The sequence below is a fragment of the Prionailurus viverrinus genome, chromosome D2, assembly GCF_022837055.1.
Source record: "Prionailurus viverrinus isolate Anna chromosome D2, UM_Priviv_1.0, whole genome shotgun sequence".
NCBI classification, from domain to species: Eukaryota; Metazoa; Chordata; class Mammalia; order Carnivora; family Felidae; genus Prionailurus; species Prionailurus viverrinus.
In genome coordinates this window covers 80,325,064-80,350,608 of record NC_062571.1, presented here as the reverse complement: position 1 = coordinate 80,350,608, position 25,545 = coordinate 80,325,064, and the positions used below count along the sequence as shown (strand labels likewise).

Below are 25,545 nucleotides of genomic sequence, written 5' to 3'. Positions count from 1 at the left end.
AGCCTCTCAGTGGGGAGGGCCGTGGTGCTGCCCAGATTCAGACAGCTGAGCCAAAGCAGGACCTGCCCAACTTGCCTCTAGACCCAGCCAAAAGTCGGCCTGCCTTTACAAGACTTACGGGCCACGAGACGGCCATTTCAAGTAGTCCCAGGTTTTGCCTCCTCTCTCCCCTCCTCTCCTCTCCCCTCTCCTCCCCTCTCCCAAATACTCTGTTTATTGTGAATACTCTTGCCTTTCTAGTCCTCAACAGGAAGAGTTGGTCCATTTGGTCCTTTCTCGAACCCTGACCACATGTTGGGCATGGTGCTGGGGGCTGAGCATATACATATCTGTGAAAGATGAAGGTCCATCCAGTGCCTACCCTCTGGGGGCTGGCACTTTTTTGGAGAAGTGAGGCCTTGCCTCTCTCGTGGCAGATGTCGTGGTGGCTGCCGACGAGGGAACGGCCCGATGCCGCCATGGCAGCCTGCATCAGGAGGCTAACCCCGTCATTGAATCACCTGCTGCATTCGGCATCGACTGCCGTATAAGAGTTCACCCCCAAAGTCAGCAGCTTAGAACACCACACAGTTACTGTTGCACAGTCTCTGTGGGTCAGAACCTGACCCGGTTTACTGCATCCTCTCCTTCGGGCTCGCTCTCAAGGCCACAGTCAGGGCTTCACCATGGTGGGGTCTCATCCAAAGGCTTGACCGGGGAAGGCTCTGCTTCCAAGCTCTCACGGTTGTTGGCAGATTCAGTTCCTCAAGGGCTGTTGGAGGGAGGGCGTCCGTTCTTCGCTGGCTGTTGGCTAGAAGCTTCCCTCAAGGCCTTGCTGCTGGATCTTGCCAACAGGGCTGCTTTCTTCATCAAAGCCAGCAAGGGGAGAGTCAGCCAGCAAGTCGGAAGTCACAGTCTTTTATAATCTGATCGCTAGACTGTCCATCCATCACCTTTACATACTCTGTCGGTTAGAAGCAAGTTACAAGGTCCGGGCCACACTCGAAGGGAGGAGGTTACATGCTCTGAATGCCAAGGAACAGGGATTTTTGCCCTGCACACCTGCCCTCCATTTCCCTGTCTGATCCTCCCAGAGACCTGGGTCCCAGCCGTGCAGCCAACAGCAGAGAAGCTGCCGGTGTGATACCCCCGTCCAGAGGCAGAGCCCCCCCCACGCACAGTGGAGTGTGTGTTCATCTACACCTTTTCTGTGCGGGCTACTGACAGCAACAGCTGTTTTGCTGCTTTTTAAGCATTTATAAAAAATACGCAACAGTAGGGATTTCTTCTTTTTTTAAACCCGTGGCTCTTGGCCTATCCTAAGTGGCTGGCTCGTTTGCCATCCCAGCCAGAAAGGATGATAGATACTCAATGTTCAGGTCACTCGAAGAAACACACCCTTGGAGCCCTGTTCTCTTTAGTCTAACCGGGCCCCGGGCCAATAGCCCACTTGGGTCGTCCCGCGACCTCGCTCTTCCGTGGGGACGTTCCGCGGTTGGCTGCTGCCAGTGGGATTAGGCTAAACTTTTCTTTCCATCTACAAATTGGCGAGGGGCAGGGGTGGATTTTATTTCTAGTTTCAGATTCACATTTAGCCGTTATTTCTAGAATTGATCCAAGGTAGAGGGTTTAAAAATACTGGAAATGCAGGTAGCATCAAATCAATCACGTTTCAGTTTCCAGAGAAAGATGTAAATGGTAAGTTAGCCCATTTCCCCCCTTCTGGAGGAGAACAGAGGAATAGTGGAAAGTGGATAGGCTGGTGCTTGCGGCCAGAAGGGCCAGCCAGGCGTCATGTCGCAAGTTTCTCTGTGTAAGAGATAATGACGGTTTAAAAAAGTGAAGCGTTTTCTAGGCCAAATTGGCCCACTTAATTAAAAAGCAGAATTTTCTTCATTTAATCTGACGCTAAAGTGGAAAAGACCGTTCTTTTCACTGCCTCTCACGTTAGCCTCCTGCCTCTTGGTGGAGTTTGCCTCATCATTTGGAGACAGCCTCCGTTACGTGTGCAGAATGGCTGGAAGGTGCTGGCCCCTCGGACGTAGTTCACTCAGGGGACACTTGGAGGGTAGGGTCACACAGCATCTGTCAAGGACTTTACCATGTCTCTGTTTTGGGTTTTGTTCTGTATGTAGTTTTAATGCGGGGTGCAGCAATGACCCCCACAGGGATGCTTGGTTTTCCTGTTTTATGATGACGAGTCAAACAGGACGGAGAGCTCCGCTAACAGTGAGAACTTGATTTTGACCCAGGCACCATGAGCCTGGGAACCTGGGGCGTTGTTTTCTTCATCTGCTTGTATAAATTGATTTTTTAGAGTTTATATATTTATTTTGAGAGAGAGAGAGAGTGAGCGAGTGCGTGTGTATGGGAGGGGCAGGAAGAGAGGGAGAGAGAGAATCCCAAGGAGGTTCTGTGTGCTGTCAGCATAGAGCCCAACACGGGGCTCGAACTCATGAGGCGTGAGATCGTGACCTGAGTGGAGATCAAGAGTCAGACGCCTAACCCACTGGGCCACCAGGCCCCCCTAAACTGATTTTGAAACAGCCCACTAGTGTGGGTCAGTAATTAATCTGTTTAGGACGATGCCCTAGGAAGGGAAGGAATGAAACACTTAATGAAATGCATCCATTTACATGCAGTTGATCATTAGGACAGAGTAATGAGCGATGCTAAGCCTTGGGGCAGGAATGCTGGTTTCATGGATCTTACCCCAGCAAAGCGGGTGGTAGGATGTGTGAGCGGTGAGTGGCAAACCAGGGTCGCCTTGTAGAGTCATAGCTCTGGGGGACCAGATAGTCTGAATCAGAACCCCAGCTCTGCCACTCACTGGCTGTGTGGCTTTGAGCAGGTTACTTGACCTCTCTGTGTCTCATTTCCTTATCGGTGAAATGGGGGAAAATAGTCCTATCTCTAGGGTTGTGAGAATGACTTAATATATGTAACGTATTTAAACAGGGCTGGATAAATACAAAATATTATGGAATTATTAGCTATTGCTGTTAGGTCACAGTAGTAGCAAATAGTGACAATAACCAGACCGAGCACTCATTTACTCCCTGAACAGGCATACGTTAGAGAAGAAAGTCCTCCTTGTCTGCCTTCGTGGAGTCTATGTCCAGTGCAAGGGCCGGGGACAGCCCTCAATTAAGTGACCAAGGCGTTAACTGAGCACGTATTCAGGCTGGGCTACCTGCTAAGCCCTTTTCAGGCATTGCCTCATTCGAGCTTGGCAAGTAGGTGTGTGGGCTCAGTGGGGCTGCATTACTGGGTTCGCCGTCAACTGGTTAGTAGTGTGGCCAGGCTGGATTTGAGCCCCTGTTGGTTTGAGGAATCAGGCTTTCTTCCCTATCATAGGCTGGTCCTTGGGATGCAGATTTAACTTGGAGACGGCAGTGAGCACGCAGGAGGTTTACGGGGCCCGTTGTGGGACAAGCCGGTGGCGGGGGGGGGGGGGGGGGGGGGGGAGGTGGCGGTGGGGGGAGACAGGCAGAGCGGAGGTTGGGGCCATGATGCAGTCACACAGAGGTCTCCCCGACCCCACCACGAGCTCCGTGGCTTGGACGGCCCTTCAGAGTTGTCCCCAGCAAGGCCTCTCCCGGCCACCAGCCGCTGTCCCCTGTCCGTGCTGGGGAAGCGTAACCATGGGGGGGGGGGGGGGGGGGCGGGGCCTTTCCTGGACGGGACTGGGCTGTGAGCCACCAGCAGGGTGACTCCCCACTTTTGCAAAGCTCTAGAAGCAGTAAGGTCCCCTGTCTTTGATGGGTGCCTTCGGGGCATGGACCCCACGTCAGAGAGATTAAGATGCTGATCCCAGGGCGACATTGAGTTCAGATTAGCAGGAAGCTGCACCGACCGACGCTGCGGGATTGCCGGCACCCTCTGACTTGAGACGAGACGTTCTCTCGCCGCTCAGATGTCCCGCAAACAGTTCCACTTCCCTAGGTCCCTGGGAGCGCTGACTTAGTGCCACAGACACGTCCTCGGGCCGGAGCGGGGAGCTGGCACTTCGGCGTCATGTGTGGTATTTTCTCCGTAACACATCTGCACGGGGATTGAAAAGCAGGCTGTCGCCCAGCGCTGATGGACCGGTTATTAACGTCGATTATCTTAAGGGGAAATGAGGAGGACTCCCTTGTGGGCAAGAGATGGGACCAGGGGTCGGGGGGGGAGGCCGTCGGAGCGGAGAGGTCGTGACAGCGGCCTCAGAGCCGCAGATCGATGATACGCCCTCTTCCTCCCTCCGGCCCGCACTCTTGCCTTTGTCTCTGAGACTCTGGGGGACGAAGAAATCAGCGGGAGTCTCGAGGAGGATTGTAGTGCAGTGTCTCCCGGTGGCCTGTTAATTTCCTGGTGGATTCAGGCATTTCGCTTCTCAGAACCTGTCTGTGGGGTGTTACGGCCTGCCTTTCGTGAGCCCTAAACGTGGCGTGGGCTCACTTTCGTAGGGCTGAGCTGTGAGCCACCCGAGGCCGAGGGGGTTGGCCGGGGATGTCACGGTGGGGAGGGAGGGCCGGCCGGGCCCAGGCCAGGACAGCTCGGGCCTTTGTGAAGGTGCTCTGAAGGCCGTTCGGGACTGACCGCCTGGCGAAGGCCCCCGTCTCGTTACCGGTGAGAGAAAAACCATCGTGCTGAAACTTCCTTGTGTGTTTGACACTGCTTATGTTTTTGGGAAATGTTTACAGAGGCGTGGGCAGCCCTGCGTGCTCCCACACGGGTTGTTTGCAGAGGGCGAGAGCCACCGGGGAGAAGGGCCCCGTTGTAGCCAGTCCGCAGAGGCTGCGAGGCGAGACGTGTGCCCACATCAGGCCAGGATGGATGGGGGCGGGGTGGTGGCGAGTCCCCTCTGGACCGCCAGGTCAGTCCGGGGACCTCGGATTAGTGAGGCTGGCGAGTTGAAGCGGGGAGGGGGAGACGGCGCCTGTCACACACGGGCCAGCCCTGGGGGGCGGTGGCCACGCCCCGTGGTGGGGGTCCCCCAGCCTGGGATTCAGGCCTGGCTTCGCTACTGCTTTAATCAGGGGCAGCCCAGCGATCCACTGCGCGTTCTTCTCTTTCCTGGCAGCAGATACCCACGATCAGGGTCACTGGCAAACTGTGTCCAAGTGCTTTGTCAACCACGCTGAGCAATTAGATGAAAGGCACGTTTGGTATTGCCTCTGCGAGGTCCTGCCTTTTGTTCCGTGAGCATTTACCACGGACCCAGGACTGGCTGCTCTGGACCCAGAACCCTACTCGTGCCCGAGGGGAAGAGAAGACCGGCCCAAATGACCTCAGTGAACTGGAGATTTTGCATCCATGTGGACACGTTCGGGCCCAAACGTGGATGTTCTCCTCTGGCAGAAAATGAGCCTCATCCGTGTCAGCCATGTGTATGGCCCTAAGGTGACTCTCGACATGTTCTCCAAACGAGCTGGCCCGGCCAGTCCTGCTTCATTGTTCCTCGCGGTGAGAAATGCACAGCCCATGATTCGGCGAGACGGAAGGGCCTGCTTCTCAGCCACATCAAATGGCCTTTATTTCCTTGTAGTTAAAATACGCATGATGATTATTGACGGCACAGTATCGGAGGTCAGGAAGTTATCGATCAGTGATTTGAATCTGGACGCCAGCAGATGGAGAACAGTGACGGGGTTCTCGGTTTTTCATTTTCGTCATCCCCCTCTGGGTGGCTGCAGGCCCGGGGTGGGGGCTGGGTGAAGCAGAGGACAAGAGTGTTATGTGCCCACCTCCCGGGGGGGGTCCTGGTGGAGGAAATGGGACGTTCACCTGTGGGTCCCTGAGAAGCCGGCTGGCGGGCACTCTGGGAACGCGGCGAAATTGGGGCCCGGCACGGCCTGCAGGCGGTGAGCCAGCCCAGGAGCCGGCATCCGCCCCCGGCCGCCCACCATCCCAGCAGCCGCCCCCGGTCTCTTCCCAGAGCCCAGCCCTCTGAGACGGCCGAAGCGTGACGCTTCGACGGGGACCGACAGCACGGCTCAGGCTCTCGAGACCGAGCCGATGAAGTGTCGCGTGCCTTGGGGGCCCGGGGATGTCCGTGACTTCTGACGTGAGCCTCTCCGGGAACGGACGGGTTAAAAGCAGCAGGGACTTTCTGGGGGCGACGAAAACCTTCTGGAAGTGGATGGTGGCAGCATGGGTGCAGCATCGTGTGTGTGCCAAGACCTACTACTGGGTTGTTAGGACGTGGATTACGTCTCCATTTCCAAGGGCGGTGAGCACCAAACCCACTAAGGCCAAGCAGCCGATGACCGTCGGCTCATGCAAGTGGCGGAAGATCACTCCGTGCGCTCTGAAATTGTTGTTTTCAATGTTTGTTTATTTCGAGAGAGAGCGCGCGTGCACGCGGAAGCGTGGTGGAGGGGCGGAGAGAGGGGCTCTCAGCGCAGAGCCCGACTCGGGGTTCGATCTCCCAAACCGTGAGCTCATGACCTGAGCTGAAATCAAGGGTCGGACGCTCAGCTGACCGAGCCGCCCAGGCGCCCCGAGCTCTGACATCGTGACGAACACCTGAACACCTGTTTGTCGTTGCTGCCGAATGATGCCCAAGGCGACGCTCCGTAAACTCGCTTTTCCCGATGGTCACAGCGATGCTCATCTTTGTCCTGAGTGTGTGTTGGCTGCTGTGTTACACGTCACAATTGCTTTTCTGTTTCCAGGAGCTTAAGTAGTTCTGTAACAGAATTGCCTCCTGCTTTGCAGTCACTGGGCACCTAAAACAACACAAACGTCAAAACGGACCCCAAACCCATCGGCTCCGATGGCTGGTCCTCCCCCCGCCCCGGTGGATTGGCTCCTAAACTCAGACCATGGGCCGAGGCCTGTGGGATCAGGGGGCTCTGTCTGGGCCCAGGCAGACCTGGGTTCGTTTGGGCCCCAGCCACAAAGGCCCTGGGGCCGTATGACCTGTCCGAAGGCCAGCCTTCTCATAAGACAGGGTGACGACGCTCTGCCTGTGGCTCAGGCCGGGAGGGGGGGCTCGGGGGGACGGGTTGTGAACGTGGAATGAGAAAACGTGTGCAGTGCGTGGCGCAGGGCCTGCTGAGGGCAGCCGCGTCAGGGATGGAAGCCGTGAGGACCGTGGGAGCTGACGCCCACAGCACCCGCGAGCCCGGCCTGTGGGAGCGGCCCACGGAGTAGTGGCTGCCCCTGTTTTTGTGCCGATCTGTCCACCCACCTCTGCTCGGTGTCGTTGAAGGAATCCAGCACTGGCCTGGGCATAACCGTGCCGGTTTTACATGGCGGGCCTTCAGTGATGGCCTTGGTGGCCATTCCTCTGCCCCCGCGAGAGGGAGAGATGTAGTCCCGTCCAGAGGCACCAGGTTCGGGGAGCCACCCCCCCACGCATACATTCTCTCCCACTCCCCCTCGCGGCCGTGCTGGGTCCCGGGACCCCCGCACCACACAGGCAGGAGCCGAGCGCACTTCCAGGAGAGCCGGCCCCCCGTCACGGGGCCGCCCCAGCAGCCTTCTAAAATAACCATAGCACAGAAGGCCTGGAATGTATTTGGACTTATATTTGGAATTGCTGTTGGAAGCGGTCCTGGCCAAATGTAACACCCATCTGTTTGGGATGGTTTAAGAGTAAGAAAATTAGATGGTTCAGCAGAAGGGGGCTTGGCGGCCCCTACAATGCAAGGGGGCTGGCTGGGTGTCGGGGCAGCTGGCTCTCAGCCAGGGAGCCCTCAGCCCCGCCAGTCGTGACTGTTCCTGCTGCTGGGGCCACTCGCTTCCTGCTGGACTGCCCCAGCTAGAGACCTCCCCCTTGTCTCAAGCTGGTTCCTGAACCTTCTACCCCCTGGGCAGTCTACCCTCCAGGAGTGTAGTTCAGGTTTCCTTCCCGCTCTGGACGGCCTTTCAGCCATTGAAGCTGTTGTCCTTCCTGCTAAGTCTTGCTTCTTCAGATGGAACAGCTCCTTCCCCCTCACCGTTTGGCACCCAGCCCTGAAAGCAAGCATCCTTTGGGATCCCAACTGGCCAGGCTGGTGCAGAGTGACACCCTCCCACATTTTTAATGCCATACCTTTATTAATGCATCCTATGGTTTGCATCAGTGTCCATGCAATTCTGTGATGATTCGTTATGAGTTTATGTCAGCTAAACCTATTGTGTGTTTACCCTGTTGGCCTCTCTCCCCCGCTTCATCATTGTACAGTTGTTTTAAAAATTTTTTTAATGTTTATTTATTTTTGAGAGAGAGAGAGGGAGACAGAGAGACAGAGCACTAGCAGGGGAGGGGCCGAGAGAGAGGAAGACAGAGAATCTGAAACAGGCTGCAGGCTCTGAGCTGTCAGCGCAGAGCCCAATGCAGGGCTTGAACTCGGAAGTCGGTCGAGTCACTGACTGAGCCACCCAGGTGCCCCCCTGTACAGTTGATTTTAAAGACCAAAATGTGGATGTTTAGGTTTACCTATTGTTACGTGAGAATGTCCGCTCTAGCCCTCGGATACTTAGTCTCGCTACATTTGCTGCCCTTCTCAACATTTTCTGAATGGCTTTAACCCATCCAAGTGGCTTTCACTCGTGCATGGTCACTGCCTGGCCCTTTTCCCCCAGAGAGTAGCTGTGGGGGAAATCATAGCATTGATCATTGCTGACATTCTTAGGAAGCACGAGCCTGATTCTTCGGGGGGGTCCAGATAGGGCTCCCCTGAAAGTTAGAGCTCATGCTTTTCCTCTGCCTTCTTGCTTACATCTCTGTAGGGAAGCGAACCGTGTGGCTCTCATCCATCTGTACACTCAGGACTCTCCCGCGGTCTCAGGGTAGGAGAGAGGTGTAGGCAGAAAACTCCTCAGTCTTCCTGGGAATTGGGGGGTAGAACCTGGGGCTGTTGCAACAAATTACCGCAAAGCTGGGGGCTTAATGCAATGCGAATTCACCCTCTGGCAGTTCAGAAGGCTAGAAGTCTACACTCCGCATGCCACCAGGGTGGGTTCCTTCTGGGAGTTCTGAGGGAGGGGCTGTTCCAGGCCTCTGTCCAGCTGCTGCTGGTGGTTGACAGCTCTTGCTGGTCCCTGGCTCGCGGCAGTATCCCTCCAGCCTCCCCCCGTGTCTTCACGTGGCCTTCTCCCCCCCCATGTCTCTGTCGCCTTTGTAAGGACACCAGTCATTGGATTTACAACCCACCCTCCATCCAGGGTGATCGCATCTCAGGATCTTCATTCGACATAAGTTCATCTGCAAAGACCCTGTTTCCAAATAAGATCCCGTTCGTAGGTGCTGGGGACACATTTTGGGAGGATCTGTAGAATCCAGACAGGAGAGGTGGCCATTCGTTGTGATGAGTGAAGTCTCTGCTCAGCTGTTGGTGACAAAGTGGAGTGTGAGGGATGTACTGTTACCCGTATGCCTCCTGGCAAGTGGACTCGAGGGGATCCCAGAGCCCCCCGCACATTCTGTGGGCAGGTCCAGGTTCCCGGGGGGACTGAGGGGCCAGAGACACCCCCTCTAGAGACCGCTGAGGAAGTGGGCCCGGCCCGGCTGTGAACTTGAGTCACAGAAGATGGGGTCCTGAGTTCATTTCACCTCCCCTCAAACAGATGAAAATCAGTCATCCTATCCTCCCTCACCGTCCCCCGCCCCCGCCCCCGCCCCGTAGCAGGGCTGGGCTGGCCTGGTGGGCACCTCGGACAGGTCCCAGTTTATGCCCTGGGATTACTTCTTGATCTCCAAAGAGTTGTTGTGGAATCAGCAGATTCTTCATGAAGTTACTTTGTGTTTACAATTGAGCCCGGTGTAGGGACTCTTGTTTTTCTTATTTATTTTTAATGGTTTTGTTTGTTTGAAGGAGAGAGAGAGAGAGACAGATCATGAGCGGGGGAGGAGCAGAGAGAGAGGGAGACACAGAATTCAAAGCGGGCTCCCGGCTCTGAGCTGCCAGCACAGAGCCCAGTGTGGGGCTTGAACTCACGAACCGTGAGATCATGACCTGAGCCGAAGTCGGACGCTCAACCCGACGGAGCCCCCCCGGGCGCCCCTGGACTCTTGTTTTATTTATGAGCCAAAGTGTCTACGAGGAATGGTACTACCCCAAAATCAATTCTCAGTATGGAAAGCTTGACCCAGTGGTTGGGTTTGTAGACAGTAATTTATGTGATAGAATTCCCGCTCCACCAAAGGATTTGGATAGTCCTGTAGGAGTCCGTGGTAGGAACTCTGGAATTCAGATTTCCCATCATATACAGGTTTTGATGAGAGTTTGAAAGGTGTCTGTTACTTTTCACGGACGTGGTTTCTTGGGCTGGGCCGTGACACGGCAGGACCGATAAGTGTGTGAGCCAGGAAGGACACCCCCACCAGACCCATGGCCACAGGGAACGCGTTGGCACGTACAGGTCGACTGCTCTTTGAGGTCCATGCAAATCCGATGTACACACTTACCCATCAGCCTCTAGGTTATACTACGACTGGCCTGCAGGGACTGTCATCCTGGGACATGTGCTCGGGTGGGCACAGATCTGGGGGAGAATGTACTCACTAGTCCCTGAGCATCTCTAATGACTAGTCTGGAAACAGGGCCTTCTGGAGAGTTGGAGCGAGCAGGCCGAGGTCTACAAAACTCTCCCTTTCCGGAGTGTGTGTAGACGCCAGGCAATCGGTGGGCAGATCCCAGTCATCTCAGGACTTCAGAGATGTCCTCTGTGGACACTGGCTGTGGATGAATTCTAACGGGCCGTGTCACGGGCACCGTGCCCAGTGCCCGAGGAGAGCTGGTCCCCGAGAAGCCATGCTCTTGCGGTCAACACATGTGCATCCAACCTTGACTGCAGTTAGAGGGGAGGGGTGCCGGGGGTGGGGGGGAGCGTTTGCGGCTGGCCCCTGCAATGGGGGCCCTGTGGTTTCCGCGCCGGTAGGCGTGGTTGAGTGTGGGTGTCAGGGGCGCGGCGCGGGGTGGGGGTGTGCGTTGGCAGGACACGTGTCCTTGTCAGATTCACTGAGTCGCCCTCACCCTTGCTGGAATGAGGGAAGCCACGTCCGAGAGGGTGGAGGGTGGAAAGTAAGGCGTTAACGGGAGAGAGAACGTGAGTCCGTGGAGCCAGGGGGCCGACCCGTGTCAGCCCCGCTTCCCCACAGGCAGGGAGGGGGTGGCGGTGTGCGAGTGAAGGGCGAAGCAGGGAGGTCGCTTGGGGGGTGGGCGTTGGAAACGCACCAGGCAGGAATGAAGAAGGGATCTCTGAAACACCAAAGAAGATGAAGACTTTGCAAGCGGAGAGCAGGAAAAGGTGTGGGAACTCACAGCTCAGAAGTTGCGGCAAAGAAAAAAGTTACTGGCTGGCAGTGGGATGACGTTTATGTTAGGGTGCAGACCCCCATCGCCCCTGCGCTCGTGGGTGCTCAGAGCCCCCCGCCCCCCAGCCGGGAGGTGGGCGATGTGCCGCGATGACAGGCACGTGATCAGATTCCACTGGATCTGTTCTGGTACCATCCATGGTTGTGAAAATAGAAAATATGCCCCTACCTGCTTGAGTGGGCACAGAAAATTTGTGGAAGGCTCTTTCAGCCCCTGGTAAGAGAGGCCACCGCTGGGGAGCAGGACTCACAGGTTGGACCCCCGGAGAAACTGGGCGGGAGGGCTTGAGCGAGAGCCGTGTTCATGATACTGTTGTCATAATTCACCCTTTCTTATTGTTTGTCTGTCTCATGTAAGAAAACAAGTAGCCCTTGCTTAACAAAATCTATCTGTAATGCTGAGAGTCTGGTAAAAATATATTCACAGTGGATTTACTGAAAGAAAGAAAGATAGAAAGAGGAAGGAAGGGAGGGAGGGAGGGAAGGAAGGAAGGAAGAGAGAGGGGAAGGAAGGAGGAGTGAGGGGAAGGAAGGAAGAAGGGAGGGAGGGAAGAAAGCGGAAGGAAGGAAGGAAGGAAGGAAGGAAGGAAGGAAAGAGGGAGGGAAGAAAGGATGGAGGGCAGGAGGGAAGGGAGGGCAGGAGGGAAGGAAGAGAGAGGGGAAGGAAGGAAGGAGGGAGGGAAGAAAGGAAGGAAAGAGGGAGGGAGGAAGAGAGAGAGAAAGGAAGGGGCACGCAAACCCTTATCCTGGAGCTTGGTCAAGGCTGGTAAGGCAGGTTTCACTCAGGACCCACTCCAGTGGGTGTCAGGACACTGCGTGGGGTTTTGTGTAGGGCACAAAGACTGGCCTCAATTCCAGATCCAGCAAGGAAAAGTGGGGACTCCCAGCCAAGGAGTAGTGGGGGTCCGTGGGTTGGAAATTACTAAGAGGACACACCGGGCTAAGGTCGGTCTGAGTTCTGGCTAAATCGACCTAGCAGGATTCCTGCTGAAGGCCCAATGGGGCGATGAGACATCCCCTGGGAGATGGTGGGGGACCAGGAGCCCACCAAATATTGAGGGTGATCAGATATCGCAGGGCGGGGGATTCTGGCTGAACCGACCTGGCAGGATTCCTGCGCACTTGGGCAGTGCAGAGGTGGACGTGGAAGTCTACAAGCTGAGGCCCAGTTGGGAAGGTTTAGGGGAGCCCGGGGAAATTGGGTCCAGGAGTGACACCGTCAGTTCTCGAAGGAAAACATGGCCACATACATGTGGTGGGGTCCGTGTGAACAGGTTTACAGGGTGACTGCACGCAGATGTGGGGGTGTTTTTATGTTGTGTTAAAAAATAGGTCCGTACCAATCTAGAAAGATACATTTCATAATTTGTTGTTGTTGTTGTTTTTTAATGTTTGGAACGTCTGTGGAATGGGCCAGGAATCTCATGAGAAACTATCAGATTGTAGGAGCAACAGCTGTTCTGGTTATTGTTGCCTCTGATGGAGGAGAGAGAAACCAGAAGGAGCATAACATTTTCGTGGCCCGTCTTCGCCGTCGCACGGTTTTCACAATCTGGTGTTTCTAAGCTCACCGTTCCAGTGAAAACAGCTGCGTGCTGAAGTGGCTGGATAGGATTTAAGAAGTACCGGTGGTTGGTCGGGGGGCCAGTGTAGACATGTCCGAATCCAGGAGAGCGTGGGTGGCCCGGTGAGGGGTGGGGAGGTGTGGGAGGAAGTAGGGACGGGGCTCATCTGCAGGGGAACCGAGAGAAATGTCAGGGTCCTAATGAACGAGACGAGGTAATGTCATTGCACGTCGATTTCCATCGTCACCCGCGTCGCGTGATTTCACAGTCCCCGGGTGGTAAAAGTCTCCGTTTATTTTATTCACAGGTTGTACTCCGACTATCTCTACTTTGCAAGTTCGAATAAATCTGCTGATGACTTCCACGAGAAAGTGACAGAAGCTCTGCAGCTGTTTGAGAATTGCATGCTCGATTATTCCCTGCGTGCCTGCGTCTACAACAACACCCTCAACAATGCCATGCCTGTGCGTATCCTGGAAGCCGGCCCCCTTACAGAGCAGGCCACTTGGTGGTTATTATGCAGGTGGCACGGTGGATGGGATTTTAGCATATAAACGCAGAGAAGCATTTTAATGTGCAAATGCCTCTCCCCATGCCTCAGAGCAGTGCACTCTGGCTAGTGCACAAACAAATACGCACGGGCATAAAAACTGTATAGAAAGGCTGGGCCCTTTCAGCTGGCACCAGGCTCTCTTCCCTGCTCATCTCCCCATTACAATGCTCTCTCCTCCCCCTGCAGAGAATGAGGGCACATTTAGGGAGATTGCCATTCAGTGAGGCTCCAAAAACCCACCCTGCAATTAGGATTGGCAGACGCGGGGACCCAGCTCTCGAATCGTCTTAAGCATCGTTCCCTGATCGATGGCGGATTGTTTTGGTGGTTTAACGAATCACCCACCGGTGACTTTCAGCGTTCCTGCGACAGGGCCTAAATGGAAAACTATCTCCCGTTGATCTCTCTTTTGCTTTTCTCTTACTTGCCTTCAGGAATGTGGCTGTACATTTCTTGCCTTTTTTTTTTTTATGCAGAAGAAGCTGTTGGTGGTGAATTCAGCACCCTTCAGCTGGGGGTGGCTTTCTACCGCATAGCACCCTGGGTTGTCTGCCTTTTCAGCAGATTGGTGCTGCCGGAGAGCCTAACACAGTGAAGCTGGTGCTGCCCCCGTCCCGGGGCGTGGTTCACCACTGCTCTGCGGAGCGCGGCATGTGGGACGGCACAGACCGATGTGCTCGAGGTGGAGGCTGGGAACCCCCTGGGCGTGGGGTGCTCGGGGTCAAGAGGTTTCCCTCCCTCTTCCTTGTTCTCAAGGCCGTCGTATCTGGAACGCAGGGTCCTGGTTCCGGCAGGATGCACGGAGGCAGCAGGTTGGATTGAGGCTGGAGTTTTCAGTGTGTCAGAGAAGATGCGGACAGGGGCACAGATAAACCTAGAATCTGCCCAGCGGCACAGGCTAGAGGAATGGCCTTTGGAGCCAGACAGAGGGGTGGGTTCGCTTCCCAGCTGGGGCGTTTACTAAGCTGTGTGACTCTGGACAGTCGTTTTAGCTTCTCTGAGACGCCATTGCTTCGTCCTCAAATCGGGTAATAAGACTGCCGTTCCAGGCTGTTGTAAGGGTCAGAGTGATAGTTCCTTCGTGCGTAGGGGAGAAATGAAGAACCCTTGTCCCGCAGCCATCTTAGAGTTGCCGGTCCGGGCCCTGCGAATTAGACCGACCAAAGACAAATGGACAAGAGAGAGAAAAACCACAAGTTTATTAACATGTGTGTTGCACCCGTGCGTGATGAGTAGCTCAGAGGGACGGTTAGAACTCAGGCTTGTGTAACATCCCGACAGGAGAAAAGGACATTTGTAGAGAGGTGACCAGACAAAGCGAGAGGACTTTGAGTTTCTAGGGCAGCAAATCGTGGGAAGGCAGGTAAACGTACGGGGGAGCTAATGGTTGATAAGGGCTAGTTTTATCGAGGTTTGTTACGTCACATCCTCTGATGCTGTCTTGAGGCTGATAAAGGTCTAGGGTTGTCTCCAGTGATTAATTTGGTCCGTCCTGGTGGAGAGGGGAGGAAGGGCACCCTGACAAGTTTATGTACGGCTTGGAGGCAAATAGGGTGAGGGTGGAGAGCTTTTCTTATGTTTGTGTTTCTTCTCAGTTGCCTTGGGCTCAAAATAATCCTCATGCCAAAGTGGTATATTTCGGGGCAGCGTGTTCTGCCTCCCTGCACATGCATTCGTCATTTGACCGTGTCTGTGCACGGCACATGGGCTGGGAGGGCAGCCGTGACAGGACAGGCCTGGTCCTTGTGCCCCCGGGCAGTCCCAGTCCTGGCAGGGAGAGTGACCTAGCGGCTGGGGCAGGAGCCCTGGCTCCCAGCAGAGGCCACCTGAACACAAGGCACCAGGGGAACGTCTAGGAAAGGCAGTGTTTGTGCCGAGGCCTGACGGATGACGGGCTGGGGACGTGGAGGTGGTGATCTGTCCAGGTGCAGGGAGCAGCTCGGGCAGAGGCCGAAGAGTTAAGCACGGAGAGCGTTTGCTACAGCTGGGCGCAGCACATGGTTGTGTGGGTGGTGGGGCGATGGTAAGAGGGGGGTGTGAGCCTTGGAAGTCTGGCCTGACATGGGTCCCCAGGGAGGGTTTAACCGTCGTAGCAAATCTGTGTTTCAGAAAGATGCCCGATGTGTGGCGCCCAGTTACTGAGACTGTAAGGGGCTGAGTCAGGGTAGGAGACGGTGGAAGTTTCTAGAAACAATTAGGAGGACTAGTGGAAAGGACGTGGACAGGGGTTGGACTGGATCGGATCAAGCGGTGGGATGATGGGGAAGCCATGTGTTTGCTGGCCGGCAGGCCGAGTGCAGCATTTGCTTCAAAATGGCTCTGGTTCTTAGCTGTTGCTTTTTAGTATGATTGCTCATGACCGTGAGGGTCATCTGTGCGGGGCCTGCAGGAGAGAAGAGCCACTACCTGGAGACGTTTCTTGAAACTTCCTAGGTGTGGCGTGGTTTGGGGACTGGCCTCATTCACAGCTGAGACTTGGTTCGTCTCCAAGGGCATACAGTGGGTGCCGACTCTGTGCTCGGCACCGTGCTCAGTGCTGGAAGCAGCACGGCCATGGGGTGACCTGGAAGGGACAGGGAGGGGGCGGGAGGCAGAACAGGGAGAGTTGAGGTGATGCGTCCAGCTGGTGTGGTTCAGAGAAGGTGCTGGAACCGTCCTCTTCCAGGCCGTGTTACTACTGAGTTCTCTCTTCAAGAGGTTATGTGGCAGGTGCTCCGAAAGGGAGGGATAGGTGAGGGCTTTGCTTTGGGGGACTTCTACAAGGGAGCGCCCCAAGCTGACTGGATTTGGAAGGGCAGGGCGAGGCAGGGCCGGGCAGAGCCCCTGACTGTGAGGGTACGGCTTATATCAGTGGCATTTCAGTGGCTTCACGTCGTGTTTCTGTCCCAGAAGAGTGACTGTCTGATGTACACGTGCAGTCTGAACCCGGGGCCCGTGTACCACCCAGAGCTCGCCGGGCCAGCGCCTCGGCACAGTCAGGGCCACGGGGACAGAGCTGGCCGGATGCAGGTCTCACCTGCCTCTGAATAGGTTTCTAGGAGGCGAGATTTCCACAGCCACTTTGTCCCACAGGCAAGAAAGGGGTGCCCTCCCCTCCGCTGCCCTGTTGGCCTCCAGCTGGGAGCACTGAAACACGGTAGACACCGGGTGATCCGTACACAGGAGTCGTCACGGGCCTCCACTTTGGGGTGTGCTGGAAATTCTTCCTGATCACGAGCCTTTGCCAGTGAGAGAGGGACGATGGGACCCGAGCTTTGTTCGCCGCTGATTCTGCGCCAGGCACCGTCTTGAGCTCTTCGTGTTCTGTCGTCCGTGCTGCCCTGAAATCCATGGCCATTTTACAGATGAGGACACCGAGGCTCACAGACATGGACGCTCACACCCAGAGACACAGAGCGGGTAACAGGCCTCGGGTTCATCCCAGGTCCGGTGGCCTTTCGGACTCATGGCATTCCCTCCTTTCCCTGGCTAGCTCCTAAGAGCACAGGTCTGAACTGGCTTTTTCATTCCATCTCATGTTTTGCTGAGGATGGCGAGGGGGTGGCTGAGCCGACACCTTAGGTCAGAGAGAGGTGTCCAGGGGCAGGATCGGTCGACAGGACGGGGTGGGGGGCGTCACAGACGGCAGACTGGCCGTGACCCTTCAGCCCCTTGCTCACCAGGAAGAGCCGGGCAGTGAGGAGCAGTTGGAAACCCTCCTCTTGGGCGCGAACCTTCAATTCTGGGGTGAGGGACGCAAATCTCCCTCCAGCTGTGAGTCCCAGCTCAGCCACGGCGCAGGGAGGGAGAGCTTTTTCAAGCATCGGCGGACCCTGGTGCTACCCTTCCTAAGACATCCCCTGCCTTCCAGCAGCATTGGAGTGCACCAGCCGGTCCCTGCCTCCTTCTCCACCTCCTCCCAGCCGCCCCCTCTCTGTCACTGCTCTCTGTAGCCACACTCTCTCCTGTTAGGTCCTCCGGCCAGCCTCTCGCCTCGGATCAGGGGTTCCCAAAGCAGGGTTCCGACAGCGTCAGCATCCGCGGGGATCTTGCCAGCAGTGGGACCCTCAGGCTCAGCCCCGGCCCACAGAAGACAGCAGCTGGGGGGGGGGGGGGGGTGGGCCCATCAGTCTGTCTAGCACCTTCTAGGCGGATTGGAGAGACCGGTTCCAGCCCCTTTCCCTGGAACGTGCTTCCCCTGGATGCTGCAGGGTTTCTCATCCTCTGGGTCTTACTGACCTCTGTTTTCTCTCTCCACCCCAGTTGTTTCCCTGCAGCATGGATCACAACTGGTGGTTGCGGGTTGTTTCTTCAGCAGCTCGGCTCCGTGTCCCCCACGAGGTTCCAGGCTCCGTGAGGCCGGGGGCCACGGCTGTTACATAGCAACACATCTCCATTGCCTAGGGGGGTACCTGCACGTAGCATGCACTCGACTGTTTGCAGAATGAATGAATGAATGAATGGGGAGTTTTTGAGACTAGCGGATACCGGGTAGGCTGTGTAGGGTGTCTCACCTAAACCCCTAATCGGGAACCGAGAGGCTCGGCGTGGAGCCTGTCTGGAAAGAGCCCCGCACCCACCCCTCCTGGGCTCTTTCCCTGTGTGGCAGGAGAAGCCCCAGTGGCGGGGACCCGGTGTCAGCTCCGGGTGCCGCTGGGTGCTCCCAGCTGGCCCCGGGCAGGCCCCCACCCCTCCCTGGGCTTCCACTTTTCCAGCAAGAGTTGGCCGCGGCAGATAACCTCAAAGGCTTCTCTCGGCTCTGCTGTCTTGCAATTTTACATCTATCAGACACTTCCCCTAAATGCCCTTTTTATCTTCGTGCCGTTTGGATCCTCCGGCCTCTGCCGGGAAAGGTGAAGAAAAACCGTTCCAAGTGGGCCCGTCTTGGGTTTGTGTCGATGGCGCACAGTTGTGGTAATGATGGCTGCGTGCACCGGGAGGCGTCGCTGAGGGTGACCGGAGCTTTCCTGGAGTGGTGAGGGGGGAGGGAGGGAGGGAGGGGGAGGAAGAAGGGGGACCAGGGCTGGCCAGAAGGGGAGGTGTTCAGGGGAGCCTCCTCGCCTCCTGTGGCCTGCAGAGCCCCGCGGGGTTTGTTCCCTGCCCTGCCGCCGCCCCCCCCCCCCCCCCCACCAGGACCGTCCCTGCCCGCGAAGGAAGGCCCTGCTGCAGGAGGCCTCAGCCCGCGGGTCTTTGTGCTGGGGGGCTCTGCCCAAGGAGGGAGCCGACAGGCTTTCGGAGAAATAGTCTGTCACCTGTGGCCAGGTCAGGAATGCGTTCCGGCTGCTGTATCATCCCCCATCCCCACCACAAACACCAGCTTCTGTCCTTCTAGAAAGTTCTCAAGCTGCACAGGCAGGTTCTCCGGAAGATCACCCTTGTGAGGCTGGCCCTCCCTGGGAGGGGCCGGCCAGCGAGCCCGACAGAGACTTGACCTGCTCTGTGAGGCCCATGACTCCAGAAGGCACGCTCGTTACGGTCTGCCTGTGTTAGGGGTGCCGCACGCATGATTTCTGAGGCTGGCACGTACTTGTTCTCTCTCCGGCTTTGGCCCAGCTCGGGGGGTCTTCTTTACGGGCCGGCGCGTGAGGCAGCAACAACCCCGGGGGGACAGGAGGCAGCTAATGAATTCTGGAGACCGCTTATCGCTTCTCACTGTTTATCTTCCTCCGCATCCTCCTGCCTGATTAGAAAAAGAAGGAAGTGGGAAAAGACTAGCGAGAGATGAGACTAGTCGGCTTCTGTACGTATTTTGTCAAACGTTTCACTGCCCTGCCACCACCGTGTCCGGCACGTCGCCCGAGGAGCACCGGAGCCTGGCAGGCTGGAGGAGGCCCGGGTTGGGCTGGGAGGGAGAGAGGGACCCTGAAGGGAGAGCGTCTGTCTACGCAGCTGAGCGGCTGAGGCTGGGAGGGGGCGCCTGGGGGCCGAGCGCAAGCCAGACCAACGGCAGGCAGGCTGGGAGCGGGGCCGGAGGGGCCAGGCCAGCAGGTGGGGCAGCTCGCGCTGGTGACGGGCCAGGGGTGGGTGCTCGGAGACCAGACGGGAGCACCGGTTAGGAGGCTGTGACAACTGGGCCTGACCGGAGGGGCTGGCGTGGAGCTAGGCAGAGGCAGCAGGTGGAAACGTGGGAAGGTCGCAGAGGCAGAGCGGCAGACCGGAAATGGGGCAGGGTCCCCAGGACTTGGGGGAGGGCGGGGGGCCCAGGAGAAAGGGGCTGCGGGCGGAAGGGGAGAGCTCTGGTGTTTTCCTGAAGCTTTGAAGAGCTGAGCAGCAGCTGTGAAGTCAGAGGGAACGTCCCACGGCCACTCTCATTTCTGACATGTTTGTAAGGCAGGGGGTCCCCCAAACCACTTTGGGGTTCAGTAGCTCCCCGGAAGGAATCGCAGGACTCACTGAAGACCGTGCTTCCAGCAGAGAAGGGACACCCACTGAACCGCCCCCCCCCCCCACTCCCACCCAGGGAAGGAACACATGTGGCCACACACAGCACTGCCATCCGGGGACGCCCACCCGAGCCTGTGGTGTCTGGAGTATTTACTGGGACTCAGTCACATGCCATCCGCCTGGCTGGCCTTTACCGTCCAGTCCCTGCTGCAGGCCAGACCGATCCCCTGTCAGTCAGTCTCACTGTTTACTCTCCGGTGGCCAGATGCCCCAGGCCAGCCAAGCCACTTATCAGGCAGGACATCCCAGGTGGCCTAGAGGTCATCTCCCAGGAGCCGAGGCCAGAGGCCAGACTTCCTTTGGGTAAGGTGAATTCTTCACCGCGCAAGCTTGCGGGAGGACGTCACCCCGGGCGTGGAGGTGGGAAGGAGTGGCTGTGCGTGACACTGCTTTCTTTGGAGGTACACATGGCCCCCTGGTCACGGACGCCCAGGTGGCACCAGGCACGGGGCGGTTCACTCACCTGGCTTGTTTCTGGGGTGTTGAACGTGGTTTTCTTGGCTGTCGTGTGCTGGGTGTAGGAGCAGAAACAGCCAGGGTATCGTGCAAAGAACGTTTGCGCTGTTCACGGGTACGGTCTTAACCTCTTCCTTCACCTGAGTCTCCACTGTGGAACGTGTCGCGGAGCCACCTCCAGGGTTGTCGTGAGAATTAACTGTGACCTTAAGTAGGAATCTTCTGTGTGAGGAGCTCAGAACGCTTCCTGAAGACTCAAGAAAGCATGGCGTTTAAAATCCATCCTTTGGGGGCGCCTGGGTGGCTCAGTCCGTGAAGCGTCTGACTTCAGCCTCAGGTCATGATCTTGTGGTTCGTGAGTTCGAGCCCCGCATCGGGCTCTGTGCTGACAGCTTGGAGCCTGGAGGCTGCTTCAGATTGTGTCTCCCTCTCTCTCTGCCCCTCCCCTGCTTGCACGCTGTCCCTGTCTCTCCAAAATGAATAAATGTTTAAAAAAATTAAAAAATAGGGGCGCCTGGGTAGCTCAGTCGGTTGAGCGTCCGACTTCGGCTCGGGTCACGATCTCACGGGTGGTGGGTTCGAGCCCCGTGTTGGGCTCTGTGCCGACAGCTCGGAGCCTGGAGCCTGCTTCGGATTCCGTGTGTCCCCCCCCCCCCCCCACTCACGTTCTGTCTCTCAAAAACAAATAAACATTAAAAAATAAATAAATAAAATCCTTCCTTTGAAGGCAGTTGTTTGCTCGGGTAACTCTTGGTGCTGGTTTGTACTCAGGCCTCCTACGTTTGGAAAAGCGTTAGGGAAATTACTCCCGAAGTGATGCCCGCCTTCTGCCTTGGTTCTAGGTGAGACTCCAGGTCGGTCTGTATGCTGTGTACCTTCTGGACTGGCTCACCGTGTTTAATAAAGAACAGTTCCTCGTCCTTCGCCTGGAAGACCACGCCTCCAACGTCAAGTACACCATGCACAGGGTCTTCCAGTTCCTCAACCTCGGTATGAATGTCACGCTGGTGGCGCGGGAGCAGGCATGAGCTCCGTGGACACTGGCTGTCCGCGGTGCTCGCTGAGTCGCAGACAGACTCTGCACACCGGGCGGGGCCGGGCTGGGCGGCTGGTTCGGTACGTGCTTTTCAGGCGCAGGGCCTGGTGCCGGGGTGGGGGGAGGGGGTCCCTCATCTGGGAGGTTCCAGCCCAGCAGAGGAAGAGAAGAGGAGGAAGCCACTGGTAGCCGAGTCCCTGGCAGAGTGACGGTTGGTTCGTATACGTGCCTCCGGGGTCCCAGGAGGAATGGTGGAAAGGGTCATGGAAGGAGTGGTCTGCGAGCTGAGTCTTTGGGCTGGGCGACATGTCCGAGCATGGCTGGAACGGTCTTGCAGAGGCCACAGGCTCGGAGGAGGGAGCGGACGGGTCATGGCATGCCCTCAGGTTTTGGGGGCCCCTGGAGTCAGGGCCACGTGGCCACCTTCCTCTAGGAGAGTCCACTGCCGGTGGCCAGGGTGATGGCTTGTAGGGGTGGGTCTCTGGGCACAGAGGGCTGCCCACGTGGATGGGCACCCAAGGACTGCCAGAGCTCAAGCCCTCCCGCAGCCCCATCTAATGATCTGGCCCGGGAATTCTGTTGATGGCATATTCCTTAAAGTCTGTTTACCCTCCACTGGCCTCAGAACCCTTTCATCATAGTGGTAGGAGGGAGTGTGATTGCTTTTTCCTCTGAAGGCCTAGAACCATTTTTCTTGGAGTGGGTCCCTCGTAGACTCTGCTGTGTTGGTGAGCTTGACTTTAGTCTCTGAGATGGACAGTGAGGCCAGTTCTGTTCCTTCTGCTGCACACACCCCAGCGACAGCGGAATATGGTTTTTCTGTGTAAGGGCTCAGGACTTTGGCCCGATCCCGAGGGCCTGGCACAAAGTGGCCTGAGCGGTGATCCGGTTGGTTAAGCCAGTGAGGGACTAACCGTCCAGGGGGCAGGGGATAGAGGTGGCTGGCTTGTTCCCGGGCCTCTCCCCGCTGATCTTGCTGCAGGTGGAGGTTCAGCTTACAGGGTCTCTGGGCACAGGTGGCCTTCCTGCCCCACCACCCCCACGGCCGCGATACGGCACAACAACACACAGGGTGAAATATGGCCCAGCCACAGGCCCTTTGCATCAGCAGCCTGAAGCAGAAATGACACTGGCAGGACTCCAGCAGGCTGGTTAGTAGGAAAATCTAAGCACGTGGACTGTGCCCGGCAGCTCGCACAGTTATCCACGGACACAGGCTGATGGCCACGGGAGCCAGCCCTTTGTGGGTATTTGGCACTGAGACCGGGAGGAGGTGAGGCTCAGGGGAGGCTGCCTCCCAGAGCCGCAGCTGCACTTCTGCGGGCAGGTGTCCAGCCCCAGGCCGGACGGCACCTGCTCCTTCGCGATGGCATGCCGCCACTTTCCGTCCTCAGCAACTCCAGGACCAGGACGGGTCTGGCCAGAGGGCCGAGCGCTCTTGAGGGGAGGGGAACTCCTGGCCCAACACAAAGCACGGCTGGGAGTTTTGCGAAGCTCCTTCCTGCCGCGCCTCCTGCTTCACAGTCTTTTCTTTGCGTTCCAGGACCCCTAGGTGAGAAACAAGAGACCCTGATGACAAAGAGCCCCGCGTCCAACGCGCGACGTCCCGAGGACCGGAACCTGGGCCCCATGTGGCCGGTCACCCAAAAGATCCTGCAGGACTTCTACGGGCCCTTCAACGCCAGGCTGGCCCAGGTGCTCGCCGACGAGGCGTTCGCCTGGAAGAAGACCTGAGGGTCGGGGTCCCCCTGCGGTTTCCACTGTTACCGTGATTTAAAAATCTCTCTTTGGGGGGCGGGGCCCTCTTCCTCAACAGCGTGGAGAAAACCCCCAGATGATTCTTCTTCCCCTCCCTAGGCACCTGTTTAGTATAACCGTTTGTGGTGTGAAACAACCTGGCAACTGACCCTTCACGGGGCTCCGCCATCCCGGGCCATTGGAACCTCCACCTGGGAACCGTTCCCTCCTGCGGCACAGTGGCCGGGCCGCGGGGTCCAGGCGGGGGTGGGGGTGGGGCGGGGGGCACCAGGCGGGCTGTGGGGGGGGCGGGAAGGAAGCGCGGCTGGGGGCTGACAGTGTGGGATCCGAGTGAGCGCACTGGAGGTCACGTCGCCACGCCGGAGGTCGCGCCATCACGCTAGAGGTCACGCCGCGACACTGTCCGAGTTACACTTCCGTTCGGTCCTGAAACACCGGTCGGGCCGATACCTTCATTTGGGCAGAGCGTGGAGACAGACGCTTTCCTTTTTTCTCTTTTACTCCGAGGTCCGCCCTTTCTTCTCTTCAGATCTGAACCTTGTTAACTTCACTTTTACGAAAGAGAACAAAAAGCCCAAGCACATTCATCTCGGACCCCTCCCATCCTGTCCTGGTGTTTCTTATGTTTCACCAGAACACGAATGTTTCCGGCGAACCATTCCTGCATTTCACCAGCCGTAGCTCCTTTTCTGCCACTTTTGAGGGCTTCTCAAGAGCTCATGCAGTTTATAATCGGGATACAAACTCAGCTTATAATTAGAAGGGAAATTTCTGCTTTAATGCCACACCGAGCAACTTCAAGGAATTGAACTCTCTGGGAAATCTAGGTGTCCTGGACCCTCACGCACACGAGGTCGTCAGACCCGGAGGGTGTGTGAACTTCTAGCTGTGGCCACAGAAGGGCCCCGTCGCTCTGCCCGCCCCCTGGAATCAGCTCCTTGCCCACACTCTCCGCCACGTGGGGCCAGAGGCCCTCCCCGTTTCCGCAAACTACAAGACACGTGTGTCCCGAGGCAGAAACAGCGAGCCACACGTGGGTGTGCTGCGATTCTTCATGGGACTTTCCAGGCCGCTCGACCGCTTGGCCCACCAACGGATGGCCTCCCGGTCTCGTCGTTTCTCGGAGGTGATGGGGAGAGACTGAAGAGGGGGCTGGAGCCCCGGGTGCGAACTCGGGGAAGCTTCGCACCGGAGTGTTTGCAAGGTGAACCAGAACCTTCCGGGCAGGGTCCCCTACACCAGAGTCAGGAAGCGCAAACGTGCAGGTGCCCGGCCATCACGCGCAGACGTGAGGATCTGCTCAGCTCTCCAGCCCCGGAGCCGTCACCTCTCTGCCATCAGAGGTGGGAGGCACAGCCCTCCGGGAGGCGCGGGGAGGGCCTTACGGCCGAGCTGTTTCTGCTGCTGAAGACCCGCTTTCTGGGACAGCAACCCCCCGCCCCCATCTCTCACGGCCGGCCGGCGCGGCGCTCGGAGCAGCGGCCGGCAGGGAGTCTGGCCGGAGCACAAGGGAGCTGCGGGGAGATCTCACTTTCAGCGTGTGTGTGTATTTATTCGCCGTGGGGGGTGATGTGTGCGCGTGCGTGGGTCCGTTCTCTGAGTGGGTTCCCTTCCTGTTGTGTCGCTGATGAGGCGCCCCTGCTCTGGACGCGGCCCTTCCGTGGATTAATTTCCCTGCCAATTACCTTGTCGTCTTCGGTACGTGTTTTGCTGTTCCACTCCAGCCATAATTACAACACAGGATTTTTCCTACACGCTCCTATGCATGTGAATAACATGCAGTGTAATTCTGCTTCTTACAGAAGTATTACTGGAGGTCTTATTTCCAATATTATTTGGTTTATTATACAAATCTTTTTATATACGCAGGCCCAGCCCTTCCGTGCCAATCTGTGCCATCCGGACAGTCTCTCTCAAGGGGCCTTTCTCCAGAGGGCATATCTGTTGCCTTTGCTTTCTCACGTTCAGGCCCGGGTCCCCTTGACAGTGCAGGTGCCGTTCCGAGCGGCGGTCCTGGGGCTTGTCATCCAAAACCAAAGTGAAACGGAGCATTTCTCATGACCTGGTATTGAAGTTACTTTGTGTCCCCAAAGCTGTATATCGGATTGTACTCCATTGTACGCCCTTAGTAGTGGAAGGTATGTTAAGTGAACCAGTTATGCTGTGTTTTTATTAATATTGAACATAATTAAATGTGGACCCCTGTGACCGGTCCCTGGGAATGCATGCTGTTCCTCACCCCACCCCGCCCCCAAGCACTCGTGCTAGGTTCTCCCTGGTGTCTGCTGTGCACAAATGAATCTCAGAAGTAGTTCAGAGTCTGAGCTGCGTGCTTTCTGTGCACGCTGCGTGAGGGGACCTACGGCATATGGTGACGGGAGAGAGACTGTCAGAGGAGGAAGGGCTTCAACGTTATCAGTGACTCCCCACCAGATGCCTCCTGTGGGTGTGAGTCAGGGTCCCAGGGCCGGCCCTGCCCGTAGAC

The 25,545-nt window shown here is 57.0% G+C and overlaps 1 protein-coding gene across 14 annotated transcripts in view; it reads left to right on the top strand.

The window, feature by feature from the left end:
- Positions 1-25,286, top strand: part of CHST15 (carbohydrate sulfotransferase 15) — an 81,073-nt gene extending 55,787 nt beyond the window's left edge. For all 14 annotated transcript variants that reach the window (XM_047824483.1, XM_047824489.1, XM_047824493.1 and 11 more), the window contains 3 exons: positions 13,142-13,298; positions 21,109-21,256; positions 22,846-25,286. In XM_047824483.1, the coding sequence (XP_047680439.1) occupies positions 13,142-13,298; positions 21,109-21,256; positions 22,846-23,036 (496 nt within the window). In that variant the 3' untranslated portion in view covers positions 23,037-25,286. The remainder of the gene's footprint in view (positions 1-13,141; positions 13,299-21,108; positions 21,257-22,845) is intronic.
- The last annotated feature ends 259 nt before the right edge of the window (positions 25,287-25,545 follow it).